Source organism: Acytostelium subglobosum, assembly GCF_000787575.1.
Source record: "Acytostelium subglobosum LB1 DNA, scaffold: scaffold3, whole genome shotgun sequence".
Taxonomy (NCBI): Eukaryota; Evosea; class Eumycetozoa; order Acytosteliales; family Acytosteliaceae; genus Acytostelium; species Acytostelium subglobosum.
The window spans coordinates 81,037-108,243 of NW_012236529.1; the positions used below are offsets into that span (position 1 = coordinate 81,037).

A 27,207-nucleotide genomic window follows, 5' to 3' on the forward strand; every position below is an offset into this window, starting at 1 on the left:
CCATTTGGCCAGAAGCAATTGATGATACAGCAACAGGATGCCCTTCAACAATCCCGTCAGGACTACCCAATGCAGCCAACATCAATGTTCAACTCATCATCATCCAAAGTCGTTGTCCCAGCACAGAAGAAGATGTCGCCCGCCTCCACCATGGCCAAGTCCAACGAACAGGTTGTGCCATCAGTCAAGCTCATTGAGGACCCATTTGCCCGTGCAAAGATCGACTCCAAGACATTGGACTTGTACGTGGCCAACAAGGACTCTGTCACCAAGGCATTGGTTCCAGCATCTCACCAGATGGTCGACGCCTCATTGAACATGAGAAGATCATTCAGAGTGGGCTGGGGTCCCAATGGACAATTGGCACTGCCACACAAGACCTCGCTCAAGACATTGATCGTCCAAAAGAAGCTGACCAAGTCGTCTGTCTCTAGCAACTCAATCGTCGAGCATCTCAAGAGCCATCTGACCAACTCGAGTGTCTCTTCCAAGGACAACAGGGCAGGTTGGTTCACACTGTCCCATGTCCAGGATCAGCTGGCAGCACAGACACACAACAAGGATATCAGCGATGTGTCGGGTCGCATCTGGAGACTGGTCACTGCGCTCTGGGGAACAGACATGAAGCCATCGACCCTGCAATACAGTGAGGAAATGAAGAGAAGACTTAATCTCAACCAATGGTTGAAGGAGGTGATCGCACCCATCGTCGAGAAGGAACTCAAGGACTCAAAGAAATCGCCCAATGCCTCCCATCTCGATGCCATCTTTAGTCATCTCTCTGGCAAGCAGATCAGCGAGTCGACATCATGCGCGTCCAACAACAAAGATCATCGTCTGGCCGTCATGATGTCACAGGTATGGGCTGCAGCCCACACCAAGGATCTGTTGAGGGAGCAAATGACTCAATGGAGCGAGCAAGGTATGCTGGACACTTTTGAGCCAAAGCGTGTGGAGATCCTCAACTTGATCTCTGGAGACATTGACCATGTCTACAAGAATGTCAACGATTGGTACAGATGTTTCGCCATCAACTTCTGGTACAAGTACACATTCAACTCGCCATTGCCAGACATCATCAACTCTTACGAAGACTCGTTCCAGAAGAGCGCCTCTACCGCACCCGTCCCTCACTACATGGCCAACCAAAGGAGATCAATGTCGAGGAATGAGTACCTGGACACCTGCTACCTGCTCCTCAAGCTCTTTGGTCTAAGCAGATTCGACCGATTCGACACAATCTTCTACCCCGAGAACACCACACCAGACATCCTCGACTACAGTCTCTCGTGGAACCTGTTCACCGTGCTGCAAGCACTGCCTCAGTTGAATAAGCAGCCAGACATCTCCAATCAACCACTTCTGCATTGCTCATTCGCATCCCAGCTCGAGCACATTGGACTCTGGCAGTGGGCAGTCTATGTCCTCTCGCACATTCCCGACAGACATTGCTTCCTGAGGGAGGAAGCTATGAAGTCATTGATCTCCAGACACGTGCACACTATGAAGACCAACGACCGAGTGTTCCTCACCAACAGTCTTCTCATCCCAGCAGTGTGGATCGACGAATGCCTCTCCTGGAGCCTTGGATACGAACATCAATCTGATCAGTTTGCCTACTTGATGAAGTCTGGTCAGTACTCAGCGGCGCACGACCTGGTCCTTGAGGACTTTGGACCAAACTACATCATAACGTCACAGCACAACAACCTGCGCGATCTTCTCAGGAGGTTCCAGGGTCACATCGACACGATTGCCACATGGAAGGTTGGTGGTGCAATCTTCCAAGACTACCTTCACATCTCAATGCAGATCAGAGAGTGTCTGGAAGAGATCAGTACCATTTCCAACCAAACAGTTCACCAGAACAACAAGGAAAAGCTAAGAGAGCTTACCATGCGCGCCACCTCACTCTGTTCAGAAATCAGCCATCTGACAACAACCAACTATGTCAAGAATGCTTCAAAGCTCTACAAGTATGTTGTAATACCTCTTAGATGAACGTATCAGACACTAACCAACATTTCTTTATCTATCTAGGGTTGCACTGTCCGAGATCTCACGTGGCTTGATGGCCTATTTGAAGAGTGCTTATGAGTTGCTGTCCGAGTTTGAGGGTCAAACAAACTCAAACAACAACATGTTCCCAGCTTCAGAGATCACATCACTCCTAAAGCCACTGCCAATCACCGATGACTATCGTGTTGGACAACTCGATTTCGTTGCCAAACAATGTCAAGACTCTATTCTAAACGCTGTCTACTCACAATAAATCAATCACAAGTAGTTATATTTATATTTATGTGTGTGACTAATAATACAACATATAACAATAGGTTTATTCACAAGTAGGTGTTATAATTATAATACAATAGGTGTTGTAGGAGGCAACTGGATGGTATATGGATTTGGTTCAGCGGTCATTGATTGTTTGGAGAACAATTGGGAGGTCCTCAGGAACTTGGAGTTTGGTTCTGGACAGTCGGGCAAATCCATAACAAAGTCCAAACAGATGCTGAACTCTTGAGCCTCGTGGTTATCAATTCCTTGTACTTGCAATGATTTGATAATACTTGGATCAATCTCGTCATCCTGGTTCTTAGAGTTGTATGTTAACAATAATATTGCCAACTGGGTCAATCTCAAGGATGGACATATCTCCTTGCGTGTAGACTCCTCCAAAAGTGATTGCTTGTCAATCATCAATACGTTTAGCAATTGTAGAATTCTAAACATCTCACTCCTAAGTTGGTTCGAAGAGTAAAATAATTGTTAGTTATTTGATATGGAGAACTAGTTCCATAATATAGTACACATACTTGAATAGGACAAAGCTGGCGATCTGATTGTGTTCTGATATCCACTGAGTCACTGAGCAAATGAATAGTTTGACATTGATGGCGTATTCAAAGTTGGAGTGCTCAACATCACAGAGGAAGAGATTGCACAGGTATCCAGAGGTGTAGTTGAACACCTGCTTGAATATGGCTGAACAAACAGACTCGTATGGTACACGCTTCTCCACGAAATCATAAGTATCCACCATGAAGTCAGTGAAAATCGTAGAGTTGTTGAACTCCTTGCCATCCATTGAATGTACCACCTGTGCCAGTACTTCATCCAGTTCAGTTCTTAGATTCCTCCATAGTTGCTTCCAGAACTTTTGATAGTATCCATGAAGCTTGTACTCCATCGACTTGAGTTTCTTCACCTCTGGATGATTGAGTGCCACACCATAGTTCTTGATACGTTGATTATACATATAGTTCATCAAGTACCAGAAGTTAAGGCTGTTGGATAGCCAATAGCAAGATGTCTCCTTATCCATGTTGTCGGTCTACAAAAATGATATTACATGTTAGTAATGCACACATATGAAGATATTGATTGAATGAACCTACCAAGGATAAATAACCTATTGACTGGATGACCTTCTCAAAGTACATCAATGACTCTTGGTTAACATCATTCGACTCGAATAGACACTTGTGGACAATCAACGATGAGACTGGTACGCCATCCATATACTCTGGCTTTTTGTTAAGGATTACATCCTCATTGAGATATGTGTTCTTCTCTATAAATATAACAATGTCAGTACTTATGCACTCGTTCATTCAATATATTACTTCCAGAACTTACCTTCATCGACAGCTATTCTTTGGAACAACACTGTTTGAATAGGCATATCAGATTCCTCCTTCAAAGGACTGGCCGCTACCACTTCCTCCTTCAATGGACTAGGCTTCTCAAAGTCTGATTGGGAACTATTAGTATATATCTCTTATTATACGTTTGATTGAATACTTACTCAGTTTGGAACTGTGACGAAGCAGTCCAATTGAGTGTCTTCTTGTGAATACCTTGGGATGTGCTCTAAGATTCAAATAGTTAGCTTATGAGATATTACTTGGTTGAAATTGGTATACATACGGTTTAAAGAAGTTGTCAGCACTCTTGCTACATACATCCCTTCGCAAAGGTATATCATTGAATGATATGGTTCGATCAGTCAATGTTGGCTTGGGATGTATGGCAAGTGGTGCTGGTACACCCAATGATGTACTGATTGATGGTGACTGTGATCCACTGCTACCAACACTAGAGGCCATATCAGACATGATTGTCTGTCTCTCCTTTAGTGGATTGGTAGATGGTCTCTCCTCTCTGTCTGATTCTTCAAGATCCACACTCTCCAGAGTGTCTGATCTGACACTCTGAGGTGAGGACACAGAGACCTTCTCATCTTCATGTCTGTAAGTACCTCCACCACTGTTGCTGCTACCAGTCAATGTGAATTCGAATGGATCACCCTCTTGACTTTGATGCAATGGTCTATCTTTACAGAACTCCAAGTTTGACTCGCACAACTCTGGTTCAATGGATAATGATGTGATTGGTATCCTCTTATCCGACTCTCTGCTGATGAAACTATTAAGTTCCCTATTGTATTTATCCTCATCAACATGGAAACTAAATATATTATATATTGTTAGTGATCATGAATTATAAATTGAATAATAAATTACTTACGTTGAATCTGATCCTGGATGAGCAGAGGCAATAAACTCGATGTATGGTTTGAATGACTCTGACTTTATACCTCTCATGATTGAGTTGTATAGTCTTGGCTTTGAACTCTCATCCTTCTTGACGAAATGTGCCAAGTCAATCTGGAGCAATGCAATGTTGGTCTCCTTCTTCTTCTCATACTATAATATAATAATATTAGTTAGTGTTTAATTCCAAGGAACATAATTAATTAAATAATAATTACCTTTCTAAGATATAGAGATAGCCTCTTTGAAGCAACATCATGATCACCATCATTGATAAAGTTGCATGGTATTTTGAATATACCAGTTGGATGCAATGCACCAGATTGATCTGGTCTCAACTCTGAGGACACACCTTTACATGAACCTCTTCTCCAATAAATATCAAAGTAACAGTCGTCTGAACTTTGTTGTGGCAATAATAATTCCTCAGCCAATTGTTCAATCAAGTCTATCTTGAGTAAAATGACAAATGGTTGTACATTCCTCTTATTCTTCTTGGTCTTGAATATCTTTAATGGCATTCTCTTCCTGATGTTTTAATTATTTAAATAATAATAATAATAATTTAATGATTGACTGAAGAGATGTGATATGATAGTAATGATACAGATTGTTTGATCGGGGTGGTGCGTAGCGATTACAATTGCAATAGAATGAAAGAGTGTGTATGATGATGATGAGATGATTAATATTTACAGATAATTAATTAATGGTATGATCAATTTAATAATAGTACTAACCAATACATCAATCAACAGTAAGGGTAATTTGGTCCGAATCACCTTGACCAGTTTACATCAGCGACAACCACCTCCCTATCCTAACAACAAACAACAAACAATATTAATGTGTGTGATAACATTGTTGTTGTTTGATGGGGAAAAGAAGAAAGTTGGCTGATCACATGACGGTATCCAACCATCCAATGATACCAACCATCCTGTTCAACATCTATTGGCATTGCCAAAATTAGGTGACCAACAATAATGTGACTTTCAATTGGTTGGTTGTGTGAGTGTGTTTGTGTGGGAAAACCGACAAACGACCTCTACAGTGTTGAGTGCCACCCAATTACTTAGAGATTAGATCAATCAATTGATTGATTGTTGATAGTGGTTGGACATCATCTGTTGAGTGTGTGTTGTGTGGTGTGTGTGTTGTGTGTTGATGATACAGGTGTTATAGGTGATGACATACGGTATGATGTGGGTATCAGCTGACAGACATGTGTGTTGAGTGTGTGTGATCATACCTCTTGGTGATGGATCGAGTGTAGATGGTTTGGTTGACCAATGCCTTTGACCCATCATCTCCCGATATCTAGATCATACTTGTAACATCACTCTTAATATCAACAAACCCAGACGATCGAATAGTTATGTATCTGTTTGTGTTTGAATGATTGATTGATTGATTAAAGTATAACTATGAAGATGATTGGTGGTTTTCATTGAATATTGTTGGGCACTATCTTAAATTATCATTGGGTAGTGTTGTTGTTATCACCATTGCTAGTTCTAATGTTGTTGTTGTTGTTGTTGTAGTTGTAGTTGCTGTTGATACTTGTTCTGTTGACTACTACACGCTCATCGTCAGATGAGTTATTCTCGTCATCTTGATCGTCATCGTCGTCCGATGTCTCCATTGGTGACAGACCAATGACACTCATGCCAGGTGCCTGTGGTTGTGTTCCATCGTCATCTGCCAGTGACGACGAAGACTTCTTTCCACGACGACGTGACAGATCAGCATTTCTCTCAAGCATCTGCTTCAACTTGACAAATATGACGTTGGCAAACAGTATTCCAATCATCCATAATGGGAACAATGCCAGATAAGTGTTCAGACCCGAGAAGAATCCCTTTATACCCTCTCTACGGTATATAGTCACCACTGTCTTGATGAATCCAATGTTCCTAATGTTCAATCTGACCTTTACAACTGTATTGTTGTATGAATGTATGAGTGTATATGTTAGTCCAGCTCGCTCACTTCATTCAATCAATCAATCATCTGATGATTACCTGTAAGTATATAATCCAATAATACTCTTAGACAGAGCAATATGATCTGTGCTGGTGACTTCTCATTCGGAGAGAATGGTCCTCTCTTGCTGCTCGTGACCAAATGATTATCACACTTCTTGTATATCCACTCAAGCAGTGCCTTCATCACAACGACCTCCCATCCCTAAGTAGTAGCATGTTAGTCCAACTGTGTCGTTTAAACGCTTTCCAACGATATTAAGATGTAAATACATACAGCATATAATCCACTGATTATACCCTCATTCTTGCAGATACCACCAAGAGTGCAGTCATTGATGTAGTGTAGATTGTCTGCCGCTTTGTAGAATCTATGTACAATGAGTCGGGTCATTAGGACGTCTAGGGGTAGAGTGAATGCATTCTTGACGCCAGATATCAAGAGATCCACTAGTTTGCCAATGCGCTGTCGACGCTCAATGCTGGTGACGCTGGCATTGCCCGTGGGGGTGTTGAACGAGGCGTTGACAAAGCGCTGCGTAAAGTTGGCAATGATCACCACCATGTTGTGCGCCAAGTAGACCAGACCGCCATCGTATATGTGTGTGCCCTTCTGCTTGAACAGTCTCCAGAGACTCTCGCTGGTGAACGCCAGTGACGACTGTGGTTGCTGATTCATCTGCTGAGGCATGGGGAAAGGTATGCCGATGGGCTGAGGTTGTGGCGTCGGGTTGGCCTGGATGAAGGTGGTCAACGCATGCACGGGGAACTCTATTGGATGGAATAGCAGCTTGCTGCAGGCCAGTGATATCCACTGCAAGATCACATCAAACACTGTGTCCTGTGTCTCATTGATGGCTATATCCCTTCTCTCTTCCTCTGTCTTGCCACCACCAGGAGTGTTTCCTGCACTGTTTGGTCTACTCCTTCTATTTGTAGTGTACTTTATCACAGGTGGTTGATTGACATTGTTTGGTATGTGTTGTTGATGTTGAGGTTGTTGCTGTTGTTGTTGATACTGTTGTGGAGGATAATGTTGTTGTTGTTGATGCTGCTGCTGAGTATGATGAAGTTGTTGTTGTTGTTGTTGTTGAATGTGATGATCTTGTTCTTGATCGATAGTATGTACATTATTATGATTGATTGAAGTATGTTGCTGTTGATGTTGTTGTTCATCTTGATGCTGAGGTACAACATCGTCATGTTGTTGCTCGATATGTGGTTGATCTTGTCTGTCTAGATCACTGTCTACATCTTGTTGTTGTTGTTGTTGTTGTTGTTGTTCAACATTGTGTTGAGTCATCTGATGCTCTTCAGGTTGTTGTTGTTGATGCTGTTCCTCCTGATGATGATTGATTACGTTATCATCAGAAGTAGTTGGAGCTGAAACATTATCATTTGTTGTTTCGTTCTCCATATCTATCTATATATCTTATATTAATATTATATCTATATTATATGTTGCAAGTTATAAAGTGTAAACAACAACATTGAATGAATGAATTGGCAAGAGATCACCACTAAAATGACGAAGTTCGTTAAACATTGAAACAATGTTTTAATTCAAATTAATTTTGATTCTCACAAAGTTGTGTGTTGTTGGATGGATGTGTGTTGCCAACCCTCGTCTGTGAAAGCGCAAGAGTTCAACATCCAGTATCACTTAGCCCTATCCCAACCGCATCAGAATATACAATGGTAATACATCAATCCCGATCGATCAATCTAGTGGATCAGTTCATCAATCTTTAAGATATCCCAATGTTAACATAACATCCATCAACCAATCAATCAATCTATAGCCTCCCAAAGCTGCTGCTAAGGCCTCAAAGCCACAAGCTTCAAAGTCCAAGTCCTCTGGAGGAGCTGGAAGAAAGGTATGTGTTTCAATCTCTTGTTCTCACCTCAGCAAGCAGCAACAGATGCAGATGCAGCAGACAACACAGATATCTAATGCGATCATTCATTCAATCACATGTAGAAATGGTCCAAGGGAAAGTCCAGAGAGAAGTTGAACAACATGGTTCTCTTTGACAAGGAGACCTACAACAAGATCAACAAGGAGTTGCCAACTTCCAAGGTGATCACCATTGCCACTGTCTCTGACAAGTACAAGTGCAACGGTTCTTTGGCTCGCCGTGTCCTCCGTGACTTTGCCGCCAAGGGTCTCATCAAGAAGGTCATCTACGGACATGGTTCCGGTGTCTTCACCAAGACTGCCACCGCCTAAAGTGATGTGTTTTCTGGAGCGATTCAATAAAGCGACAGCAGGCTGTTAACATATATAGGTATATCTCAATGGTCGATCGATCGAATGAACGAAACGAGCGAGCGAGCGAATCAATCAGCGAGCAAAGGAACAACACGAAGTGCGTTTGATGATACTACTACTTCTTTTTATTGGAGGCTGGATCGGACTTGTCGATAAAGTCTTCAAGGTCGATGGTAGTTGATGATTTTGATGTGTGGCTGTTGGTCGTGGATGAGGTTGGTTCATCATCCTGGATGATCTGGAAATCATCGTCATTTGATGTTTGTGATTGATTGTTGGTTGATGATGGTGGTGTCTTTTGATACAATGGGATCTCCTGGTGCATGTTGGCCTGCTCGTTCATCACGAGTAGACTCAGACTCTCGAGCTCGGCCTCCATGGTCATGTCTCCGAGTAGGGGCAATGATTTGGGCATCAGACGATTCAGCAAGCCCGAGTCGCCATCGACCGCCCGCCTCAATTTTCCAATGACAACGGCATCGACCGACGCCTGCAGGTTATGTTCCTTGGCGTACGCCTCTGTCAGACTGATGGTGATGACCAATGGCTCCTGGTCGGTGTTGAGCGCCTTGGCCAGCGGCGAGTCGGTGGGGAAGATGACAAAGTTCTTCACCTCGAGCTTGTTGCGGTCGAGGGGCACAGGCAACACTCGCTCAATTATATCTCGCTTGCTCTCCAGCATGTCCAACACATGATTGAAGAACTTGCGGTATTTGAATCGATTGGCTTTGAATGCTACGTGTTCGCGGACTGCAAATCCGACCAATATGCCAAGCTGTCTGAACAAGTCTTTGAACGATGTCTCTGGTATATCCTTTAGTCTCTGCTCCAAGTCCTTGAATTTCTTGTCTCCCTCATCCACCTCGCCTACATCTTTGGTTTGTTGTACTTCTACCACCTCCTCCTCCTCCACCTTGACCTTCTTTCTTGACGTTCTCTTTTTCTTTGTTTCGCTACTTGATGATGAGTATGATCTGATGCCAATGTTGTTGTTGTTGTTGTTGAGGCAGACCAATGGTGATAAAGGTGTGACTAAACTTCTGTGTTGACCAACATGACTTCCCAATGATGGTGTTATAGCTGGTGTTGTGAATGATCTTGATGAAGACAACACCTTATACGTGCCTGCAATCCTTATCATGATTGTTAGGTTGATTATCTGTATTCAAATACTGATTGATTGTTTAGTTGATTGAATGGGATTGCTTTTGAAGTCTTTGGACTTTCGCGTGTCGTCTTCACACAAGGACACGAAAATGGTTCGTGGCGATTGCGAACATTCGAAACAAACAAGTTGCCAACTTCACTACTTTGCGGTGATGAAGTTAATTAAAGGGTTATGTACAACATTGACAAAGGTCAAGTTTATTGATGTGATTTGATCTTGGTTTGGATTGATGTGATGGTATCTATATCGGGGAATAGGTATTGTCTCTTGCCACTGGGTTGCAACTCATTGCCGCCAATGGCAACTCCATTGTGATTGGTGATCAGTTCCAGAATTGCTGGATTGTGTTCGTTGAATCCAACGTTGGCCAGATTGTACTTGCTGTCCACCTTGACGTATCCACTGCATTTCGGATGCTCCTTCAGTACGAGGAACTGATCCTTCGAGATGACCGCGTAGCACTTCAAGTTGACAACGTCGTCCGTCAGCTCGGCACACTCAAAGATGAAATGATCGCCCTCCAGCCACTCCTCCAGACCTTTGTACTCGGCCAGACTCTTCTCCATCTGCTCAATGGCAAGCTTCTCCTTGTTGGGTTCGTACACAGGCATCTTGACGGCCGTCATGTTGTAGTCGCGGTAGTAGTGTCCGCCCTCGTCATCAACGTCAGCCAAAGTGCTCATGTAGTAGAATCTTGGATTGTGTCTAAAGTCGTCGTATCCATCTGCTTCATCCTCTTCGTCCGAGTCCACGATGATTGGCGCTGCTATCCTCTTGATTGCCACTTCCAGCTCGAGTAATCTTGGATCATGATCAAACAGATCGTTGAGGTCCACCATTGATGTTGACAACATTGACTTGTTCTTCTCTGTCCTACTGCCTCTGCTTCCACCTCTACTTCCACTGCTTCCAATTGATAGATCACTAAGATGTACAGTCTGTCTCAAAGGATTTGGCTTCCTCAGTGGTGATATGTCTTCTCTCGAATTGTTCAAGTTGTTGCTGTTGTAGTTGTTGTTGTTGTTGATGTTGTTGTGGTTTGGTGAGTTGATTAGACTACTGTTATTGTTGTTCATGTTGTTGTTGTTGACTTGTTCTTTGGGTAACTGTACACTGCTCCTGCTACCAATCTTCAACATGTTGAAGAACCTCTCTCGTTTGGAAGGTGTGATCTGTTGAGCTGGCGTCTGTTGTTGTGGTGACATTGTTGGTGATTGTTGAAGTGATGTGTACTGGATGTTTGGATTGCAGACTGGACACAATGTAGGGTCATGGCAATTAAGTTCGAATCCCTTTGATAGGAATAGGTCATGTATTTCTAAGGTTGATCATTCATTGATTAGTTCTTAATGTCCATCACAACATCAACATCAATCACAACAACATACTTTTGTAACCTGATGGTACTCTGCTGACGTATGGGAAACCTTCTTTGAGGAATCTGAGAATGTTCATATTCATATCGCCATTGTCGTTGGTATCCGCTTCGTTCTTCTCCTTGTCAAACAATGGATTGCTGACCTGTTGACTCCAATTGTCATAAAAGGCAAAGTGTGACACTCCCTTGCCACTGCTATGTGTCTTCTTGATCATGTCTTGCCATTCATCAGGTCGATCAATAAGCTATATTATATTGTGTCAATGTTAGTCATCACATTCCAACAACACTGACCATATCATGATTGATTGATTCATACCAAACCAGGTGGAAGATGATACGAGTCTGGGAACTTTCCACTCTTGAAGTATCTGTATGGTCTACAGTCCAACACAACTAGGTTGGCATCCTTCCAGCCGCCATGTTGATAGTATTTGAGCTTCTCTCTTACGCCCTATTGTTGAGTTGTCGGTGTTAGATGGTGATTGATGAACAAGGATGACCAAGTACTTACAGGGTGTAGTCCATACTTTGACATTAGGATCATCTCCTCGACATCGATTGCCATGCATATGGAGTACTTGAATTCGTTGTAGGTCTGAGTGATCATGTCTAGACGTGGACCCTTGGGATGCTTGCAGTTGGTGAATAGTTTGCTCCAAGAGTTGATGAACGATATTGGTGTGATCTTTCGCATGTCTGAGGCCTTCTTGATCAACATTGGTAGCTTGGCCTGGCTGAATAGGTCGCACTCTTGTAGTGTGGACAATATATCTTTGGAACCTCCATTGATCGACAATATATGCTCTCGATTCGATGTCAACAATGACAATGTGAAGAATAGATAAAAGTCCTGATGATCATGGAACAATAATATGTCCCATAATTGTACCAACGCCAATAAGTCTGCGCATCCACATAGCATATGATTGATCTATAATGTCGATTGAGTTAGTGATTGATTGATTGATTGATTGAACGTCGCATTGGCAAGACCTTACCCAATTGTAGAAGTACAATGTAGTGAACACAGTGCGTTGTTCAAAGAAGTATGACAGAGCTGGATCATGGAAGAGTAGTAATATTCTAAACATCTCACTCTCACATCTAAGGTGATGAAGTTGTAAGTGTCAATGTACCTTACCATGATCAAACTCACTTTATCAATCAACTTACTGAAGGATGGGATGTGCTGATCTGAATGGAAGTAGGCCAGAGAGTGATAGGTTCTCGACGATCTTGATGCTTAGACTCATCCAGTCTTCTTCAGAGTTCTGTTTGTCGTTGGGTCGTTCGAGATTGGAGACGATCTCATCGGAGAAGGACTGCACGACGAATGGTATGATGAGCTGAGCCACGTGAATGCTGTACTCTCGACTGGTCGCCATGCAGAAGTTGCGTACAAATCTCTGCAGTCGCTCAGATATCATCTCGGCATCCAGTGTGTCCAATAGTATCGACTGGGGCAGTTCATCAACTACATGGCCTCGCGACAGCATGCAGTCTCGCTTGATAAGTTGACGTATCTGATCGAATAGACTGTAGTCATTGGTCAACTGTAGACAATCTCTATTGAGCATATCGTTGTGGAATATAGGTGTTGGGTTGTAAGACGCCGAGCTAGACGACAGTGATGCGTTACCAACACTGCTTGTGCTGTCATTAGAGCGTGTGAGATCGATATTAACACCACTGTCCAACTGTACAGTGCCTATCAATGAGTTGAAGCTATCATTCAATGCTGCTGCACTGCTACCAGATAGGCATGGTACTACCATCTGGTTCGTATTCAAGTTATCATGACATACAATGTGCTATGTTGATTGAATGATTGAATGAATGAGTTAGACATGATCAATCAATGATTCAATGAATGATTGAATGAATGAATGACATACTCTCCATATTAAGTAGCGTAGATTGGTTGGTATTGATTCAAAGTTTCCACAGATGTTCTTTATAGCTTGCTTTGATTGTCTCCACTGTTCATATGTCATCTCATCAGGATTGATTGAGTTGATGATATTTGTAATATCATCTTTAAAGATGGTTATTTGATTGTCAATAGTAACCATCTTCTACTTCTTCTTTGTTCTCTAGTATATATATATTATCACTATCACTATTTCTTTATCTCTCTATCGATGATGTACAAACTAACAGCAAATATCCAAGTTGTTCAAGTGTTTGAGAGTGCGACTGATCATTCCAACCACCACACAACACAACCCCCATTACGACTTGGACTTCCAAGGGTCAACAAATGGATAAGTGTAATTGAATAAAGATAATAGGATTTACAAAATGTTTAATCATTGTTGTCATCATAATCTGATGATTCGTTGCCATCTTGGTCTGACCACTCATCGGCTTGTTGAGTGGCCTCCTCAGTCTCCTCCTCCCACTCCTCCTCGACCTTCTCCACCAGGTCCTCTTCAACAACATCCAATGTATTGGATGATGATGATGGTGAGGTGGTGGCATTGTCAGAAGTGGCAGTGGCAGTGGCGGTTGTAGTTGTTGGCTTTGGCTTGTTTGGGTTTGGTCTTTGATGTGCAGGTAGTTGATTGAGCTTGAGAGTGTACAGTTTGTTCATTCTTACATAGAAGTGATGGTCTGGTGCGATGATGGTTGGCTTCTTGAGTTCAACGAGCTTGCGTTTGATGTTCTCAACCACAGCCTGTCTGTTCTCAATGTTGGCAAAGTGCTCGACGGCCTCGTTGGCCGCCTCGATCGTCTCGTAGGTGACAAAGAAGTGGCCCTTCTCCACGTTGACAGTTCTTCTGGTGACGCGACCAAAGCGGTTAAAGTCCTCCAGAAGCATGCTGACACGCTTCTGTCTAAAGGACTGCTCCTTCTTCTTGGTCATGAAGATGGCGGAGGGCTTGGTCGTGTCATCAAACTTGATGCCCGACACAAACACCTTCCTGACGTCCTCGTCGGGCAGATGTGGGTCCCTCTTCTTGGGCTCGTATGAGACACCGTTGAGGGCACGCTGCTCACGTCTCCTTTCACGCTCGAGGAATGCCTCGTATTTCTCCTTGTTGATGGCAGCCTTCTCCTGGGCCAGCTTGTTCTTCTCGGCCTCGGTCTTCTCAACCCAGGCGTTTCTTCTCTGGTCCTTCTCCTTGAGCTTGTTATCGCGATCGTCGCGAACTCTCAGCTGGATGGCATCCTTGTTGGCCTGCTTCTTTTGTCTGGCGTCCTCAATGAACTTGAGTCGCTCGGCCTCCTTGGCGACCTTGGCAGCAGCCTTGGCAGCCTGGACCTCTTGCTCGTTGACAGCAAAGAGGGAGGCGCCCTTTGACTTTCCTCCGACAGAGATGGAGGTGATGACCTCCTTCCTTCTCTCCCTCTCAAAGGAGCCCTTGGCCTCCTTCTCCTTCTGCAGCATCCTGAGCTTCTCCTCCTTCTCCTTCTTCTTCTCCTCAATCATCAACTGCTTCTCCCTGTTCTTCTCATCGAGGACCTGTTGCTTCTCTCTACGCTTGATCTCCAGCAGCTGCTCCTGCTCCAACCTCTTCTGCTCCAGCTTCTCCTTCTTTGCCGCAATCGATGAGAGCAGCACAGAAGAGTAGTTGGAAGCAGATGGGGTGAGTGAGGAGGAGGATGTTCCAGCCTTTGAAGTACCAATCGATGAAAGAGAATACAACGATGATTTAGTAGTTGGGGCCGGGGATGGTTTGATGGGGGCGGTTGTGGGAGTAACAGTGGTGGCAGGCGATCCAGAGGTGGTAGGAGCGGGTTCAGGTGCGATTGCAGATGAGGCAGTGACAGAGTACTTTGGTGTAGCGGTAGTAGTAGTCAAAGTAATTGATGCTCTCTAATGATACAAACAGTGTCAGACGACATGTATACAAGCATAAACTGATCATTATACAACATACCTTGCTGAGTGAGACAGGGGCGATTGGGGCAACACATTGGTAGGGAGCAGTGTTTGAGGGGATGGAGTTGGATGCCATGATGTCATCGATGAACTGCTCGAGATAGACGACACATGAGGACAGCTTGTGGGCCACGTTTGCCTTGTATCCAGTGACGTTGTCTGGTGATACGATGAGATGAGTGACACGAGAGGTCACAGCAAACTCAATCACACCACCATTGTCCTTGATGAACTTGCTGACCTCATTCTTGCGCTTCAATCCAACACCTGCACCAAGATCCAAACAGAACACATATTGATCCAAGAGCATAACTTGTTTATGCTTTTATGATACTGCTGTTTGAATGGTTGATTGAGTTTGGGTGTAGTTGATTAATTAAATAAATAATTAAATAAGGTATATATATCTACCCTTGGCCTGTGCCAAAGTGATTGAATGATTTGTTTGTTGAGTTCATGAGGGATATATAGATATCCACAAGTCATTGCCACATCATTCATCAAGTTTTCTCATTACCACAAAACAGGAAAGAAGATAAAATTATATCAGAAGGCCAATCTTCACGATAATCTACACCAATTTTCAATCGTTTTCCGTTCTCTATTCCAAAAATAAGACTATGGTCTCCAATGTTTTGGAGATTGATCAACATGTGGAGGATCTCGACGAGTCAATGATTGCTTTGGAGATCAAAGGAGCAAAAGCCACCAAGCTCTTTGAAGGATCTGACGATGAGGATGACGAACAGGATGAGCCAGATCAACAATGGGATGACAGCGAGTCTGAGGATGAGTCAGATGCTCCGAGTCCCAAGAGGTTGAACTCCAAGAAGACGAACAACACCAAACAAAAGACTACTACTGCTCCCAAGATCCTCAAGAAGGTGACCGACAAGATTATCACAGAGGACATCTACAAGAAGACTTATGCCAACAAGAGAACGACATCTACTCAGTGAGGACACCGCCATTCGACCTCGTGGACAGGACCTATTCGATCATGTGGGATGATCAATCGTACGATTTGGAAATTCAATATCTTCTTCTCAAATAATTAAATTTATATATTATGTTATTTTCTAGACTCATCCCCAGTCACTTTCCTTATCCTACAAAAGGACTTCCTGGTAGATATATTATAATACCAACTGTTGATCACAACAGTCCTGCTTTTATCGTTTAGAAAACAACTTATAATGGATTATAATTAATTTTTTGTAATTACTTCAAAAAAACTAACATCTCCTGTTTGGGGAGGTCGAGGCCTTTACACTTTCACACACCAACAACTTTACACTCGATGAATGAGAAAACTCACAATATTGGTATAATAATGTCCATTAATGATGAAGGTACATATGTTTCATTCATAATCATCCTTAAATATATAAATAATGTTATTTTCTAGACACTTATCAATTACCTATGCTATAATTAAATTTATTATCTTTTTGATTAGATGTTCAACGATACAATCCATTTCTTCGGAGTTTGACCCACTTCCAAACGATATAATCTATCTTTATCCTAATGGGGACCTTCCAGTAGAATCTATTATCCCTCCTCATGTTAATGTACGATTATTATCTGGTCAAAGAAGGTTCCCTGTTGACTTTGAATTTCCAACTTATAATGACCAATGGAAGACAGCATAATTTTTTGATCAAAAGATCACTTTCGAATTCAAAGATCGATCATTGCAGTCTTGTATTCAAATAAAACGAGATTTCACACAGTGATTATCAGATTACGATTGTAGTAGTGGCCCTGAATGGATGTGGGGGTTGTTTGAAAGGTTTAGAGATAGGCAATCGGCAGTGGACATGATTGAATGGAGTACCCCATGGCAGTCTACCATCCATTAAATTCTCACTTCAACTCAACGTCTTGTGAACAACATAGAGAGAGATAATCAATATTATTATTTAAAAAACACTCTCTATAAAGAAAGTAGTAGACTACTGATTATAACACAATATACAATCATCATTCATTATTACCACGTTTGGACAAACAAACAATTATTATAATAATAATACCAAGCCGTCTATCAGTCGTTTCAAACAGACACACACATTCACATTCACACACACGGTCTATCATAAAACAACACACTAACAAACACACTGTTGTTCTTGTCGTTGCCAACATCAACCAACAAACACAACATTGCACATTATACCCAAAGAGAGACACTTGCATCCATCTATTCATTCATTCAATCCAGACAGGTGACCACAACATCACATACATACAAATACAATAACACATACACACATCAACAGTTACACTCACTCGATCTGGATCAGTGCCCGATACATTTAATATTTACCAAGGCAGACAGTAGAGGACGTACTCAATAGAGCACTTGTACATTTATACATCAACAGACAGACATACACACAACACACACATAGATACGCCAACAACAATAATTAGTTTGGAGATAATTTGATAAATATATTACGCATTCCTGGTTCCAGCTCACTCAGTCCCAGCTCATCCATTCATTCTCTATCCTCAACTCAACTAAATCATATCAGTATTCAATATATTGAATACCCATTCATCAATAATACCATCCACATCATCATCCATCATCGAACAAATAATAGGATAGGATACTTGATAGATAGATAGATAGATAGGATATTGATTCAGGTATGCTTCATATTCACCTTAATATCGGGATAAAGTTAATAATAATAGAACACACTTACTTATATACTTTTAAATAGCTAGCTCTCTAATCAGAGCCAGAAACACAAAGACACACACAGCGAGATTGCGACCAAAGAGTCAGGAACGTCAATCGATCACGTTCAATCAATCAATCATTCAATTCAATTCTTAGTATCAACTGCAGTTAGTCACTGCTAACACTCACTTGGACAACAACAGACTGTTGGGAAAATGAGATTTGGAAAGAAGAAAGACAAGGACAATTATGTCGCTCAGTCTCCAGATGGAAACAGCAGCAAGATGGAGAAGAAAAGATTGTCGTCGTCAAAGAAGAATAAGGACAAGGACAGGAACAACAATCTGACACCTCACGAGATGGGTGCACCACCACCCAACACATTCATTGGTGGCAAGGTGTTTGGATCACGACTACAGGATAATGGAGAGGTGCCTCCACTCATCAGGCAGACGATCGAATACTTGGAGGCCAACGCCCTACAGATGCCAGGACTATTCCGTGAGAGTGGATCACAGCAGCAGATCATACAATACAAGACTCTAATCGAACAGGGTGTTCCAGTTGTTTTCCAGCCACACGAAGGACATGTCGTGGCGTCCATCCTCAAAGCATATCTACGTGAGCTTCAAGATCCACTGTTATCATTCGAAAATGTATGTATCCCATTCCATCACAAATCCTTTGGATCAATCACTAACATGTCGTTCTCCATTCATTCGTTAACTATAGTATAATATGTTTGTGGCTTGTGAATGTATGTTTATTCAGTCAATCAATCGATTCATTAGATACTAACCATTCATTTAAATAGCCATCAATATCGAATCAGTTAAACTGGAAGTTGTAAAGAAAGTATTGAAGTTACTACCTCATACCAACCTTGTTATTATAAAGTATGTTAGTTCGCAGAAGACAGATTCATGGTCACCAAACTAATCCACATCCATCAATCTTACAATGATGAAACAGATATATATTCTCATTCTTGGCCAAAGTTGTTGCCAATTCCTCAACCAACAGGATGACACCAGATGCTCGTAAGTTAACACGATTGATCCAGTAGCCATTCTATTGAACACGTCTAACAACCATCATTCATATTGTATTAGTGAGTGTTGTATTCTTACCGACCATACTTCGACCAGAGGCGACAACCGATCATCAGATACTTCAGTATACAGTGGAGGATTCAATGTCGACAAAGACATTGATGTCAACAATATTGCACAACTATGACAATATCTTTGAGGATCCATGCTTCTTTGTAAGGACCAGGCAGACTAGAGCGATAACAGAGTTCCAATCGTCACCATTCAAACCGACTCCTCAACAGGTGGTGCCTAATAAGCAACAACAGGCAGGTGGTGCACCTCTGTTGGATATGCTTCCACCACCTCCACCACCCCCAGCTGTTGTGCAGGCGCCGCCACCTCCTCCACCTCCTTCCTCTGCGACATCGACTCCAGAGTCTACGATCACTTTTGCATCGATAGCCTCATCAACCGTTACCAACTTTGTATCACCACGCGTCAACACCTATCCTCAGGCGACATCGATTGGAGACAAGCAACATGTCACCAACATGTTTGAGCCTGCCTCTTCAACCTCGCCCACCATCTCTGCACTTCAGCTTTCAACACATGTCGATCCGACCGACATTGCTCAATGCCAACAACCTATTACTACTACTACTGCAACTATACAACTACCACCACCACCCGCAGCAGCTCCTCAACAACCAGCTAGTGCCAGTCCACAGACACAGCCTCGATCACACATCGCACCACCTCCACCACTTTTGTACAGTCAATATCCAAAGAAAACATTACCAGCGATACCCGAATCCATTATGAAGAGTAACAACAAACTGCCGCCACCTCTTCCTGCCAAGCCACCTCTGTTGTCAGTGCCACCAATTCCACCAAAGCCTCTACCCAAGGCACCACACTCCTACATTTCGCCACCGGACGCCTCACGAGGCGCCTGGTTCCAATCACAGGTCCGACCGAGGTCCAACACAACTGCAGTTTAATAGCCCTCCTCCCTTCTTTAACACTTATTATTGTCAATAACATTCCCTTTCCTGCTCCTTTGTACATGTATATATTATTTGTCCTTCCAACCAATTTGAGTTCCGGAAATATCTAGTAATAAAATAATGTGCAGGCACTACACTTGTGTAAAAGGTTTATTGTTTAACCAGTTGCCTCTTCCGTCATAAAGATCTGTTTGAACTGTGACTCATTTCTTAGGTGCTTCTTGATGAAATGATAGGTGGTGATGATCAGTCTGGGGAAGCGCTGCTTGAAGTACCCGAGGAAGCCTTCGGGCAGTGCACCAAGACAGTTCTGGACATCGGCGGGCAGGTCTCGGTAGTGATTGAACTTGTTTCGAATAACTCTCAAGAGGTCGCGCAGACTCTTGCCATTGTACTTTCGATAGCGACCAATATTGTCGATCAATATCTGATCCAGTCTGGACCACCATTCTGACTGGCCACTGCCAATCACCTCACCAGACAGCTTGTCCAGCTCGACGATCAGCGCTGAGTTTGGATCCTCAAACTCCAAATAGTCCGACGCCGCCACCAAGAATATCATCTGCTTGTGAGGACTCCAAAAGAATGGATGTATCTTACATTCCTCGATCGATGGTCTATTGATTGATTAAAGGTTAGTGTCTGATCAAAGTGATACAGATGTTGATTAACATACCTTAATGCCTGATCATATACAATCATTGAGTGGACCAAATCATAAAGGTCTGGTAAGTGTGCAATGGGCTCGATGTCGAACTTGCCCTTGAGTACATTCTTCTCGCGAGTGTACTTGCCACCGAATGGATTCTGTCCAGTGACCAGATAGAATATGACACAGCCCATCGAGAAGATATCGACCTTCTTGGTGTTCTTGTTGGTGCCATTCAGGTACTCGGCGGGCTGCCAGCCAAAGCTGTCCGATGTGAATGTGAGCGAGTGCGACTCGCCGTCCAGCTTCTTGCCCAGACCCATATCTGAGATCTTGATGCGGTTGTTGGGGTCGACCAGGATGTTCTGGGGCTTGACGTCGCGATGCACAATGTTTAGCGAGTGCAGATGAGACAGGCCGGCAATCAGCTCGGAGATCATGCGCAGCATGACCGGTGTGATTGTTATGCTCTTGTAGTCGGTCAGCTGTTTGCTGCTGACCATTGCGTCCAGACTGTGCTTGCAGTAGGACAGTGCCAGGTAGATGAACTCGTTGTCCTCCTCCTTGGCGTGGTAGCGCACGACGTTCATGTGCTCGTCCGAGTGCAGTAGCAGGGCGACCTCTCGGTCAGCAAACTTGATGAATTGTTTGAGCATTCGCTTGACGGCCACCTTACGGCCCTCGAGGTATCCTTCAAACACGACCGTGCCACAACTGCCAGTGCCCAACACATTGGAGCTCATCTCTAGCTTGCCAACCCTTGTGTTTCCATTGTCCAAGAAGATTCTATTTGTCACACTTATGCTGACAACAGTCTCGCTGGTGTCACCAGTCGCAGCCATGGCCAAAGGTGATGTCGGCGATGCTGCCAGATGACCAGTTGTATCTGTCGATGTTGTTTTGGTTGTAGTTGTAGTTGTGGTCATTGTGAGAGGTCCATCTTGCTCCTGAGCTGGCGCCTGTACTGCCTCTTGCATCTTCTCCTGTACCTTCTCTTGCACCTCCTGGAACTTCTGCTGCAGGGCACCTTCAATGTGTTCTTGTTCTTGCTCTTGCTCTTGCTCCTCATCGTCAACCCTCTGCTCATTCTTATGACTCTGAGCCTGTTGTGGCTTCTTCTTCTTCTTGGGTGTCTTGTTCTTTGAAGCGTTGATATTTGATGATGACGACCTTGGCTTTGACTGCATGATCTTCTTGTACGTCGTGTACATCTTGAATAGAATAAAGACCACAGCAAACAACAACAATGATACCTTGACTTGATTGCTCTCGATCAACTCGGCCAATGATAATGCAGTGCCCGATCCACCATTGACTGGAGGTGTACTCTTGTTTTGTTCCGAGCCATCAGTGATCATGTTGGCATTGTTGTTTTCAATGACCAATTGATTGTTGTTGCTATTGTCTTTGCCATTTCGCTTCTCATTTGATGTAATATAGAGTTGACCATCGTACGTGTCAAAGATGAATGTTGGCTGCCAGCCTGACGGCACCAAGTCTGTCGATCGGTCTGGATGCGGCAACATCTCAAACTGATTGCCAGTGAACTTGCGCGTAAAGTCCAATCGCTGGAGCACGCCCTCCGACACTGAATGTGCGTATATCGAGACGGGCGGCGACTTGAGTATCGTCTCCCAATAGTTGTTGGCCATCAACACCTCGTTCTTCTTGACAAAGATCTTGTAGCGATTGTTGAGTTGGAACACCTCGATGGATCCCTCGAATTCAAAGTCATCGTTCAGCACGGACGATGGCGACGCGGGGAAGGGCGTGTACTCGCCCAGCGAGAGGTTCCAGCGCTCAGCGCCCGAGCTGGGATCGATTGCCACCACCTTGTAGTCGGAGCGCGTCAAGATCAGTGTGTTGGGCTGCGTGAAGTCGGTCATCATCGTGGGACAGCCTTCCTCCCACTGGCCATCCCTGGACATTGTCTTGAGTATCTTGCCTGTGTCCGTGTCCAACACGATGACCGTTGTGAACTTGCTTCCAATGTACAATGTGTTTTGCTGGTCACTATCGCTGCTGCTGTCTGGCTTTGTTGTCTGTGTCTTTGTCATCAATGGCGATGATTGTATTATATCAAACAATGTATAAGGTATCTTTTGTATTGATCCGTCTACATATTGATAGAACTCGCCACTTCCATCAATGTTTGGTATCAGCAATGGTGCATCATATTCTTCTTCATCTTCTCCATCTAATCTGTTATTATTATTATTATTATTGTTCTGTTGTGTTTGTTGATGTTGGTTCTGTTGAGATGTTGTGTACAGTGGACGATCATTCTCAATCATCCAGTTGAGCATGCCATCCTTGAATCGAAACGAGTAGATGTCACCATCCAAAGTGCTAACTATAAGGTTTCTGTTGCGGGACATTGTCAGTCATTGATCAATGAATGAATGAGATTGAATGAATATGAATGAATGACTTACAAATCATTGATATCATTATTTACATTGTTGTTGTTTCCCGTGTCTTTAGTTGACAAGAGATGACTATTTACAACTCTATTGTTTATGGTTTGTTGTTGTTGTTGTTGTTGTTGTTGTGCTTGTTCATTGTATGCATATATTCTCTGAGATGATACACAATGAGTCTGTTGCATTAACAACAGTAGCAATATCAATAAAGATATCAGATGTTTGTTATTGCCCATCTTCATCATCGACATGTTTCTTAATCGCTCTCGTTCAGATATGCATGTACCTCTCCACTTATCTCCTTAATATTTACAAATATATATTTATATATGATGTAATATTAGCAATAACATAATATCAAGTTGTTGTCGTTTGTCTTGTGATTGTGAGCGTTGGCCCAAAACACGTGTCAAAGGAGGTGACTCAGCAAGGTTGTTTCACACAAACGTCGAAATTTCAAACTTTGAATGAGTCAGGATGTAAGGCATTGATTTGATGACTAGTTTGATGACTTTGAATCAAGTAATAATAATAAATCAGGTCAATGTTATGACATATCTTTGACCTGTACATATAAGGTTATAAATATATAAATAAGCAAAGATATAAATAAAGTTGAAATTAGTATAAACATCCATTCTAATCTGTTTCTATTCCAATAGTGTTCTGTATAAATGAACTTCAACACCAATCTTCCAAGAATATCTTATTTATCATGTTTTGTGGGACCATCATGTCCAATCTAGGTTGCAAATAAGGGGTACTCACATACCCTTTGACTACATCATTCAGTCTTAAGCTTGTATATTAGAGAGATAGATAGATTTATGATATAAGATGAGTGCACCACCAAAGGAAACATTCGAAATAGAATATTCAAAGTCTGATAGAGCATCTTGTAAGACATGTTCAGGTGGCATTAACAAGTCGGCAATACGTGTTGGACATGGTACACCTGGAAGATTCCACGACGGATTTGAGGTGTCGTGGCATCATCTCAAGTGCTTTGGTTGGGCACTGAAGGATATCAACGTGCTCAAGGGTTGGTCCGCTCTGCGCTGGGAGGACCAGATGAGCCTGCTCAAGACCTACTTCCCCAAGGCAGACAAGCACGACACCAAGGAGCGCAAGAAGTATCTGGAGGACCTCTACGAGATCAAGGACGAGCTGCAAGACGTGCTCAACGGCCCACAGGCCAAGCTTGTCTATCAGGCCAACACGGTGGAGGGCACCGAGTGCAAGATCCCTCAGGACCGTCTCGTCCACATCCTTTCCGACATGTTGTTGTTGGGTCGCACCGGACCCTGTCCCAGCTGCAAGTCGTTGGCCGTCTCCTACAACTCCATCCAGTACAAGTGCAATGGATACATCACTGGATTCACAAAGTGTGACTGGGTTGGTGCCGACATTGAACGCTTCCACATCAACATCCCCACCGGTCTCAAGAAGAACGTTCAAGACTACTTCAGTTCGTTCAAGTTCTCAAAGAACTACCCAAAGAAGAAGTATGACTGTATGTATCTCACTCTCTTTGTCAATCATACTCATTCATATTCATACTAATACTAACTAAAACATCAAAGATACCAAGGAGGATGATGAGGAAGAGGAGGAAGAGAATGAGGAGGAAGATGAGGCTGCAACAAATGAGGACGGTGCTGATCCAACACAATCAATTGATTCTGTTATTGATGAGGACCCAAATAGAGCCGAGGATGAAGTGCCCACCGGACTAGAGTGCTTTGGAATGGTTGTGGTTGTTGCAGGCAACGCCAAGAACATGGACGTGGCACCAACTGAAATCAAGGACTTGGTCGAGAAGCATGGTGGCTCAATCGTAGAGCAGACGAACAAGGCCACCCTCATGATCTCCTGTGAGGATGAGGTCGGCAAGGAACGCCCCACCAAGAAGGTCCAGGATGCCATCAAGTCCATCCCAATCTTCCCCACTAGCTGGCTGGTTGAGCTCACCAGTCGCACTGGTAGCGGCATCAAGCTTCGCTCCAATGCCGTGTCAAAGACGATGGTGATCGCACCGTCAAAGCTTGCGGACGACTATGAGATGGCCGCCAAGTACTTCAAGCCCAAGACCACGACCACATCGACACGATCCAACTCTTCAAGCCTCAAGAAGAGAAAGAACTCAGAGATGGTCAGAGCCCAGCCAAAGAAGGACCCAAAGCCCGGCTCAGACATCCTCAAGGTGGACGAGGACGTGCCCTACGGCTACAAGATCTACGTGGATCACACCGAGGAGTACGGCTACACGGCACACAATGTGATGCTCAACGCCACCGACACCACCACCGGTGTCAACAAGTACTACAAGCTGCAGCTGTGCTACAATGGCAAGCAGTTCATCGTCTTTATGCGATGGGGACGTGTCGGATCGAGCATGGGCACCAAGCAGGAGAACAAGAGCAGCTTCTCTGCCGCACTCAACATGTTTGCCGACAAGTTCAAGGACTGCACCGGTGTCGACTGGGACAACCGTCTCTACTTCAAGAAGCTCGGTGGCCGCTACTACATGTCTGCACTTGACGATGGCTGGGAGGACGATGAGACCGTCGAGTTGGTCAACAGCACCTTCAAGAAGAACCGCTCGGAGGAGAGTCAGGCCGAGCTTGAGAGACCACTGACCGTGTCTGAGTTCCCTCAGCGTACTGCCGATCTGGTGACACTGATGTTCGATCCCGAGATGATGAAGAAGCAGCTCGAGTCGATGAACATCGATGTCGAGAAGATGCCACTGGGCAAGATCAAGAAGAGTCAGATCATGGAGGGATACAAGGTGTTGAACGAGGTCCAGGACCTCTTGTCCAATCCCAAGACCGCGCCCATCATGTACCAAGACTGCTCCAACAGGTTCTACACTCTCATCCCACACAACTTTGGCAAGTCCCATCCACCTCTCATCAACACTGTCGATGCCCTCACCAACAAGATCAACATGCTCAAGTCACTCCTTGATATCGAGATTGCTACTCAACTCGCAAAGTAAGTGTGTTTAATGATCCAATCTTGGGCGAGCTCATCACTAATCACTCAATCACTCAATCAATCATCCAACAACAGACAAACAGAGAATGCCAAAGGAAACATCATTGAGAACAAGTACAAGACACTCAAGACCAAGTTCATACCAATGGACAAGGCATCAGAGATGTACAAGATGTTGGTGAACTATGCCCACAACTCACATGACTCTTCACAGTTCCACTTCAAGCTTGATGTTTTGGACATCTTCACCGTGGACCGAGAGGGAGAGCGCGACAGATTCGAGAATGCAGGTTGGAGGAGCAATGAGAACAAGCTGCTGTTGTGGCACGGATCCCGTTTGACCAACTGGGTCGGTATCATCTCGCAGGGTCTGAGGATCGCACCACCAGAGGCCCCAAAGACCGGTTACAGATTCGGAAAGGGCATCTACTTTGCCGACTGTGTCAGCAAGTCCGCTTCGTACTGTTTCACATCTCGCGACAGTCCAACCGCATTGATGATCCTCTGTGAGGTTGCCCTGGGCAAGATGAACGAGCTCAAGCATGACACCTACATGGAGAAGGCTCCCACCGGCACACACAGCACCAAGGCACTTGGAATGTCTGCACCAGACCAGAAGGGTAATACCAAAGTGTATGTATATCATTATTCATTCGTTCATTGATTGATACTAACTCAATCATTCCAATCTCTTTAGTGAGGATGACATCACCATTCCAATTGGAAAGATCACGAGGACAGGTATGAGCACATCGTGCACTCATAATGAGTTCATTGTGTATGATATCTCTCAGGTGAAGATCAAGTACATCCTAAAGGTCAATGTTACAAATTAATGATGGACAAGATGATGAAGATCATGATGTTGGAATTGAGTTTGATAAGTACCAAACAAATAATAATAAATATAAAATGATCATAATAATAATAATGATTTATTTCAAATGATTGGGAATTATACTAACATAGGATAACAATGATAATAGATAGGATGAGTGGGATGAGTGGAAGGAGTATGGATGGAACACCTTGTTTGTTTCTATTATTGCTGTGGATGTGACATCCATGATTGTCAATGGTTGGCCTCTTGATCAGGTCAGGGTTGATGTTGTGGATGTTCAATGTTGGAGTCAATGTTTCATTGT

At 43.5% G+C, this 27,207-nt stretch overlaps 11 protein-coding genes across 11 annotated transcripts; 5 read left to right on the forward strand and 6 right to left on the reverse strand.

The window, feature by feature from the left end:
- Positions 1 to 21: 21 nt before the first annotated feature.
- SAMD00019534_015060 (hypothetical protein) lies at positions 22 to 2,272 on the forward strand (the record flags this gene model as incomplete). The annotated part of the gene is made up of 2 exons (XM_012902097.1): positions 22 to 1,976; positions 2,041 to 2,272. The coding sequence occupies 2 exons, from the start codon at positions 22 to 24 to the stop codon at positions 2,270 to 2,272; spliced, it is 2,187 nt and encodes a 728-aa protein (XP_012757551.1).
- Positions 2,273 to 2,361: 89 nt separating this feature from the next.
- SAMD00019534_015070 (hypothetical protein) lies at positions 2,362 to 5,080 on the reverse strand (the record flags this gene model as incomplete). Its single annotated transcript, XM_012902098.1, has 7 exons — positions 2,362 to 2,743; positions 2,820 to 3,337; positions 3,402 to 3,577; positions 3,643 to 3,767; positions 3,934 to 4,473; positions 4,534 to 4,712; positions 4,778 to 5,080. 7 exons carry the CDS (start codon positions 5,078 to 5,080, stop codon positions 2,362 to 2,364), a joined length of 2,223 nt encoding a protein of 740 aa, XP_012757552.1.
- Positions 5,081 to 6,039: 959 nt separating this feature from the next.
- On the reverse strand, positions 6,040 to 7,847 carry SAMD00019534_015080 (hypothetical protein; the record flags this gene model as incomplete). The annotated part of the gene is made up of 3 exons (XM_012902099.1): positions 6,040 to 6,500; positions 6,584 to 6,749; positions 6,822 to 7,847. 3 exons carry the CDS (start codon positions 7,845 to 7,847, stop codon positions 6,040 to 6,042), a joined length of 1,653 nt encoding a protein of 550 aa, XP_012757553.1.
- Positions 7,848 to 8,147: 300 nt separating this feature from the next.
- SAMD00019534_015090 (hypothetical protein) lies at positions 8,148 to 8,774 on the forward strand (the record flags this gene model as incomplete). The annotated part of the gene is made up of 3 exons (XM_012902100.1): positions 8,148 to 8,153; positions 8,347 to 8,421; positions 8,526 to 8,774. The coding sequence occupies 3 exons, from the start codon at positions 8,148 to 8,150 to the stop codon at positions 8,772 to 8,774; spliced, it is 330 nt and encodes a 109-aa protein (XP_012757554.1).
- A 157-nt stretch (positions 8,775 to 8,931) lies between these two features.
- SAMD00019534_015100 (hypothetical protein) lies at positions 8,932 to 9,957 on the reverse strand (the record flags this gene model as incomplete). The annotated part of the gene is made up of 1 exon (XM_012902101.1): positions 8,932 to 9,957. The coding sequence occupies one exon, from the start codon at positions 9,955 to 9,957 to the stop codon at positions 8,932 to 8,934; it is 1,026 nt and encodes a 341-aa protein (XP_012757555.1).
- A 224-nt stretch (positions 9,958 to 10,181) lies between these two features.
- Positions 10,182 to 13,359, reverse strand: SAMD00019534_015110 (hypothetical protein; the record flags this gene model as incomplete). Its single annotated transcript, XM_012902102.1, has 7 exons — positions 10,182 to 11,302; positions 11,373 to 11,607; positions 11,682 to 11,816; positions 11,877 to 12,296; positions 12,364 to 12,469; positions 12,539 to 13,176; positions 13,261 to 13,359. 7 exons carry the CDS (start codon positions 13,357 to 13,359, stop codon positions 10,182 to 10,184), a joined length of 2,754 nt encoding a protein of 917 aa, XP_012757556.1.
- A 311-nt stretch (positions 13,360 to 13,670) lies between these two features.
- SAMD00019534_015120 (hypothetical protein) lies at positions 13,671 to 15,561 on the reverse strand (the record flags this gene model as incomplete). The annotated part of the gene is made up of 2 exons (XM_012902103.1): positions 13,671 to 15,185; positions 15,250 to 15,561. 2 exons carry the CDS (start codon positions 15,559 to 15,561, stop codon positions 13,671 to 13,673), a joined length of 1,827 nt encoding a protein of 608 aa, XP_012757557.1.
- A 310-nt stretch (positions 15,562 to 15,871) lies between these two features.
- Positions 15,872 to 16,210, forward strand: SAMD00019534_015130 (hypothetical protein; the record flags this gene model as incomplete). The annotated part of the gene is made up of 1 exon (XM_012902104.1): positions 15,872 to 16,210. One exon carries the CDS (start codon positions 15,872 to 15,874, stop codon positions 16,208 to 16,210), a length of 339 nt encoding a protein of 112 aa, XP_012757558.1.
- Positions 16,211 to 18,164: 1,954 nt separating this feature from the next.
- Positions 18,165 to 19,984, forward strand: SAMD00019534_015140 (hypothetical protein; the record flags this gene model as incomplete). Its single annotated transcript, XM_012902105.1, has 5 exons — positions 18,165 to 18,605; positions 18,682 to 18,706; positions 18,764 to 18,845; positions 18,922 to 18,989; positions 19,062 to 19,984. The coding sequence occupies 5 exons, from the start codon at positions 18,165 to 18,167 to the stop codon at positions 19,982 to 19,984; spliced, it is 1,539 nt and encodes a 512-aa protein (XP_012757559.1).
- A 163-nt stretch (positions 19,985 to 20,147) lies between these two features.
- Positions 20,148 to 23,313, reverse strand: SAMD00019534_015150 (hypothetical protein; the record flags this gene model as incomplete). Its single annotated transcript, XM_012902106.1, has 3 exons — positions 20,148 to 20,607; positions 20,667 to 23,003; positions 23,075 to 23,313. 3 exons carry the CDS (start codon positions 23,311 to 23,313, stop codon positions 20,148 to 20,150), a joined length of 3,036 nt encoding a protein of 1,011 aa, XP_012757560.1.
- A 586-nt stretch (positions 23,314 to 23,899) lies between these two features.
- SAMD00019534_015160 (hypothetical protein) lies at positions 23,900 to 26,898 on the forward strand (the record flags this gene model as incomplete). Its single annotated transcript, XM_012902107.1, has 4 exons — positions 23,900 to 24,575; positions 24,646 to 26,059; positions 26,138 to 26,695; positions 26,760 to 26,898. 4 exons carry the CDS (start codon positions 23,900 to 23,902, stop codon positions 26,896 to 26,898), a joined length of 2,787 nt encoding a protein of 928 aa, XP_012757561.1.
- Positions 26,899 to 27,207: the final 309 nt, after the last annotated feature.